A 6000-nucleotide genomic window follows, 5' to 3' on the forward strand; every position below is an offset into this window, starting at 1 on the left:
GGATCATCTGACTCCATTATGTTCTTTTCAGTCCAAAAATACACTTTTCTTTCAAAGGACAAAATTCTATTCCTGCTCAGGCCACAGTCACAACAAGCCATCTGCAGGATCTTTAAAAAGATATTGGCTGCTGGGCAGTTTTGCTCATTCATAGCTTTCCATCCTATTATTCAAAAGTCCATAACATAAATGGACTCCCGATCTTTTATCTACGAACCTTCAAGACTCCTATAGTCAATAAAGCCGTTTTTCTGCAAGAAGAGCTACAGAACAAGTCCCCTTTATTCTGGAAACAATGTATGTATGCTAGGCTGGGAGAATGGCTCTCTAGCTGAGATCTTTGGGGCTTGATAGCAAAGAAGCAAAGGGCAGGAGAGCTACTGCATGTTTAGATCAAAAGCTGAGAAGACCAAAACAGACAAATGAAATGTGTAAGGAAAGATGAAAAGGAAAGAGTCATGACAGGTCATGGATCATGTAGTGTTCCACGTCTCGTATCTATCTTTGACAAACTTTATTTAAATAGACTCTACACCTACATCATAGGGACATGCCAGAAAACAATACAAATCTTTAGCAGTGACATGGCAGACAGGCTTCACAGTTAAACTCAGTGTTAAAAATAACTGAAGATTATTTTAATCCACTCTATGATGTGGTGCAAATATATCCTACAGATGTGACACTCACTAAAACATCATTTTAGCATGTAAAAAAAGCACAGTATTTCCCTGTTAACTATCTCCTTATGGTGTTTACAGACAACAACTGATGAAAAAGTTATTAACACTGAGTACAACTAGCAATATGATGGAGTCTTCTCTATGATGCTTTAGTAATAAGCAGCCCTGGGTGACTTTTGTGTGGAATCAGTATCCCACAAATGATGTTTTAAAAGTACTACAGAGGTGAGAAAGTAGATGCATTTCCAGATTATTTGCTGGAAAAACACAGAACTTGTGAATGTCTGTTAAGGTGTAGCTTAGAATGTTCCCAATTTTTCAAAGAGCTGCTCTTTAAATGTATTTTTATATAATTCTATTTTTAATGCACTTAGAATGGAGAACTGTTCTGAGATTTTGTATGATCTGTAAACTCCCCCTTGGTATTCTGAGAACCTTTGTGAGGGCTATTTCCAGCAGTAAGGGGATTCTGCTCCTTTCCTAGAGAAAGCACTTGTATTAGCTCCCAAGGAACAGGAGAGGCCCTACAAGGGCAGCAGTGCACTCAAACAAGCAAGAGATGAAGGTTCAGATTATGATGCTTTTTCTTAATCAATGCCTTGTGTGTGCTTCATTCAACTCACAGACACAACGTGAGATGACTTTAGAACAATCTATCAGGTATCACACCAAGGTCCTTAACTTACCCCTCCCATTGTAATGCCATCGATAAGTGCCACATATGGCTTCTTGCAGGTGCCTGTAAGAAAATGTAAAGGAAAACAATCACCCATCTTTTTCAAGAGTGGGCCTGTGACTAGCTGCCACATGACAGGCTTCCCTATGTCTTACTTCAGCAAGAGCAGCAGAAAATAAATGAGAATTTAAGCAGTAATCATATTATCATCTTACAATGAAGGTACCTCATGTAATTCTTAAGTACTGAAAAGAAACACTAGTTTCTGATTTCCTGGCTTGTGAGTGTTGTAAGAGAACATTATACAAGTATCAAACATCGGACTGTTTGCTATGTGAGTACCTGACAGTTTAGCCAGCATAAATAGCTTTGTCTGATGTTGGGACACAGCAGATGCCCTTTCACCCCCTCTCACAGTCTGGATTAGGAGCACGGGGTGTGTTCCAGCCCTTCAATGCTTTATTACAAAGCCAGAAGTATGGGCGGGTTCCAGCCACAATGTGACTGTAAATTCTGCAATGCAGGCATGTTCTGTCATGGCAGCTCTTGCATACAGCCCTGAATGTGGTGCAGGCAGGTTCAGATGACAATGTCCTGCATTACCAACTTCATCTCTTGGGCCCTTTAGAAGGCATAAAACTAAACCCCAAAGCTTTCAGTTACCATTCATGGAAAGACTCAGAACTTCACTGTGAATGAAAGAGCTGCCCTGTATTCAGTGTTTTCAGGTCAGAATTACAGTCCAAAGAGATTGCTGATACAGGTATCCCCTGCAACCATGTTGTGAGACTTTCTGTAACAACTATATAGAGCCTTGTTTAAAATAAACTATTTTAAAAGGCAGTAAATCCTTCAAATTAGTAGTCAGAAAATGTTAAGAGAATTGTATTTTGAACTTTGTTCTTACTTGAACAGACAAGCTAATGCATGGGCTGTAGATGCTGCCCCCTGAAACAAATTTCTATAGCAGCAAGCCTTTCCCATTGCAATGCTGTGACAGCAGCTCCCCGCTGTGTTTTTAAGTCGTAAAATATAAGATATAAATAAATATTTTTAGCAGAAATCTCAGGCTTAAAGGAATACAGTCATACTAAAGCTAGCAAAATCTAGGTTTTGTAATTACATGCGTTAGAAATATTGAACACCAAATAATTTTAAAAAATTTTAAAAAGAAAACAGACTTTTAAATTATGTACCCTTGCAACAGAATCATCATCAAGTTCAACTGGCAAGGTAATACTATTTTTTCCCAACTATTTGAAACCTTAAACTATTTTTTTGCCTTGTATTGGTGAAGGAAAGAAAGGTACATGACAAGCATGCTCAGTCCTGAAACTGTCAAACAAAGTAAAAATAACTTTTCAGGAATTGCTCTAATAGCTGTGCTCTTCTGTCAATGCAAGCAACAGCACCCTCCCTCCTGTAGTGACTAACACTGGACACCATATTTTAAAACTCAAACTGTATTCAATTAAAATATGTTTGGAGTAGTTTCTTCTCATGAAAACCTTCAAATCTTGGCTTTTACCCTAAAGAATTAACATCCTTTCTTAATATGCTTTACTCCAGTAAACTTCACCCAGTGTCTTTGCAATAAACCAAGGCAGCTCACTCCTGAGTTATGCAGCCCTAGTCTTTCATGCAGTCTATTTAAATGGAAAGCCTTCATATAATTTAATCTTTTGCTTTCTGACTGAATATTAATGATTTTCCACACATCTATTTTTACCTCAGGTCTTCTTTGAAGCAGATCAATGACACTCAAGGCAGAACTGCAGTGTCTGCAGCTAAAACTAATTCTTCCACAGAGGAAATAGAACTAACCAGAACAATGGGATGGGATACAGTAGCTGTCACAATAATTTAAACAAAAGAAACACATTCTGCATGCAAGGAATAAAAATGGGATATGTTATATTACTGGTATTGAACTTGGTTTAAAAAAAAATTACTACTTCTCTGATGTTACCACAGTCTTTAATAGATTTTCAAAGAGATAAATTTACATTTGAAGCCAGTGTTATGAAAACTGTACTGTTTCAGAAATTGTTATTAACATACCAATGGCATTGTTCAGCCTATATTCTCCTATGAAGAAATCTTGTATCAGTCTATCTCCAACTTTTCCCGCTTCTGTGATGGCTTAAAGAGAAATAAAAATTCCGAAGATAACTGTAAGTTTAGTAGAAAATACAAGTAAAAGAATGCCACATAAGCTGGCAAATTTCCTACAGCAAATAGAGACCTACTTTATCCTTCTTTATTATATTTGAGAAAATTTGCTCAAATTTAAATATGAATGTAAGTCTCAAATTTGATTTAACTGTATTTTGCTGGACACTTTGTCACATACTTGTGAGAGTATGTTCCATTTTCTAACCCCTCCTAATGTCTAGTACTCATTTGTGTTACTTTTCATACCAACATTTAGAACAGTCACTTAAAACTGAGTATACTGAAGACTCTAAACACTAAAAATGAGAAGATAATTAGAGCATGGCATTAAAATACATTGTTATAACAAAAACCTGTGCTGCTTGTTTACCTACAGTTTACGCTAATTTTGTCACTTTGGAGATTTCCTGCAGTTCATAGCTAAAAAATAATCACAGGTACATTGATCATCCTTGTCAGATCTGTATCTAGCCATCTAAAACATTAGGCACAAATTATCCAATACTATCAGAGCTACCTGTTAGGGGCCTTCAAATTTCTTGGAAAGAAGCTGTCAGTAATGAAAATCTGGGAAGAGAAATGTAGAGACAAGAACCCTCTCCTCCCAGAATGACTGGCTGCTATAATCAGTTATTCATAAAAATGTAATTTTTACTCTTTTATACACTGTCCTGACAGCTGTCTCCTGACAAATACCTTAAATAGCATCTGCACGTCAAGGTATCATAAGAGTCAGCACAACTGATCTCTTGTGTAGCAAGATTTTGCTTACCCAAGTCATAGTAAACAAAGGAAATCAACACAAAGTAGTGACTGGGAAAGACATGAAATGTTTAAGTGAGGATAGTCCTTACCTCGGATGTCACCCCCAGCACAAAAAGCTTTTCCTCCAGTTCCTTTTATAATTATTAGAAAAGTTTCAGGATCTTGCTCCCATGTCTAAAAAATAAGTAAATATTACCACATAAGACAAAAATCTGTGTAAAAAATGCTTGTTCTGTTTAGAGTCCATAACTCTTCACTTTTTTAAAAAGCAAATCAAACCATACTTTAAAATAGATTGTCTTAAACCGAAGTCTGAGATCTAAATGTCTTTCTGCCACTTCTGCATCCTATTCACCCATGAGAGCAGAGATCAGCAGAGCTGCCTTTCCTATTGCAGAAAAACACCTGTGCAGAGCTCTCAGCCTCTGAAGAAAGGCAGCACCCCAAAAAACAGGGCCTGACAGAAACCAAGAACTGACACCTTTTCAGGCTGTGCTTCAAAAATGTCTAATAAACACCAAAAGGCATCAGACAATTATCCAACAAATACTGGTATCTAATGAATTTGACTCTGTGCATATGATAAATAGTATCATTAAATTAAAAGAGACTATTTTCATGCTTAAAGTGTCATGGTACTTCACTAGCTTGTAGAAACAGTGCCTGCAAATCCATGAGTTCTCATTTAAGGAATGACACTGACAGTTCCCTGCTTCCCAGTGGCTGGTATCTTTTATTTTCAGCCATGCAGCCTCTCCACAAAACATGCACTCCATCAAGAAGCAGCACCACTGTATGGGTTGAAATTTGTGCCAGCTGACCAGGTGGGTGCTGCCAAAAGGAACATACAAATGCTGAGCCCTGCTTGCTCTTAATTCAGTCCTGGTATTAACATGGATGTGCATTTACTTATGGAGATGCTAACTTTATCTCTGTCTCACAGCCTGTTCTTTGATGTGTCTCCTCTTTCTAACTTGCTTTAAACTGCCTGGTTTTTCCCATGCTATAAATGTGAGCTCATTGTACTTACACAAACTTTCATCCTTTAAGTCAGTACACTAAGTGTATAACTGCATTTTAAAATTGGTTTCAAATAACATATGCGGATGGGTAGAAGTGGAGCTACTAACCTTTATTTGAGGATAAATTTTTTGGATCATGGGCAGATTTAGTGCATTGAGAGCCTTGGGTCTATTCAAAGTTATTATTCCTGCACCTCCTTTCTTTTCCAACAACACTTCTGCTGCTGAATCTGTCTGCTTAGACATTTTCTGTGCATGAAAAAACAAATAAAGCAAATTTCATCAGTTAGGTAACTTGAGTAACATATTTACAAAAGTGTTTATGGAAATATATTCTCAAAACACACCATCTAGGATCACAAAACATGCACTCTGGAATTGAATTGTATGCTAAGTTTTTCCCTCTGTACTTCTATTTGCATTTCCTAAACAGTTCTTTGGAAACTACTTTGAGTCCTTCAGAGTAATAAAACTCAGACAAGTTTTTGGACCACACATTGTTTTACAATAACATTTTGAGTTCAGTTGAATAAAATTTACTACAGAAACACACACACAAACACAAAAAAAAAAAATCAAACAAACAAAAAATTCCCCACCCTACTAATAAAACACAAATCCATGGTTCCTTAAAACTGACATTCTGAAAACACTTGTAAGAAAAAAAAAAAAAAAAAAA

The 6000-nt window shown here is 36.8% G+C and overlaps 1 protein-coding gene across 1 annotated transcript in view; it reads right to left on the reverse strand.

Annotated features, from left to right (window-relative positions):
- Positions 1-5565, reverse strand: part of HIBCH (3-hydroxyisobutyryl-CoA hydrolase) — a 36350-nt gene extending 30785 nt beyond the window's left edge. Inside the window, exons 1-4 of the mRNA XM_041487590.1 lie at positions 5430-5565; positions 4389-4473; positions 3421-3501; positions 1370-1422 (exon numbers count right to left, since the gene is read on the reverse strand). Of these exons, the coding sequence (XP_041343524.1) occupies positions 1370-1422; positions 3421-3501; positions 4389-4473; positions 5430-5459 (249 nt within the window). The 5' untranslated portion in view covers positions 5460-5565. The remainder of the gene's footprint in view (positions 1-1369; positions 1423-3420; positions 3502-4388; positions 4474-5429) is intronic.
- Between the last annotated feature and the right edge of the window lie 435 nt (positions 5566-6000).

Source organism: Pyrgilauda ruficollis, unplaced genomic scaffold, assembly GCF_017590135.1.
Source record: "Pyrgilauda ruficollis isolate IOZ18807 unplaced genomic scaffold, ASM1759013v1 scaffold81, whole genome shotgun sequence".
Classification (NCBI taxonomy): Eukaryota; Metazoa; Chordata; class Aves; order Passeriformes; family Passeridae; genus Pyrgilauda; species Pyrgilauda ruficollis.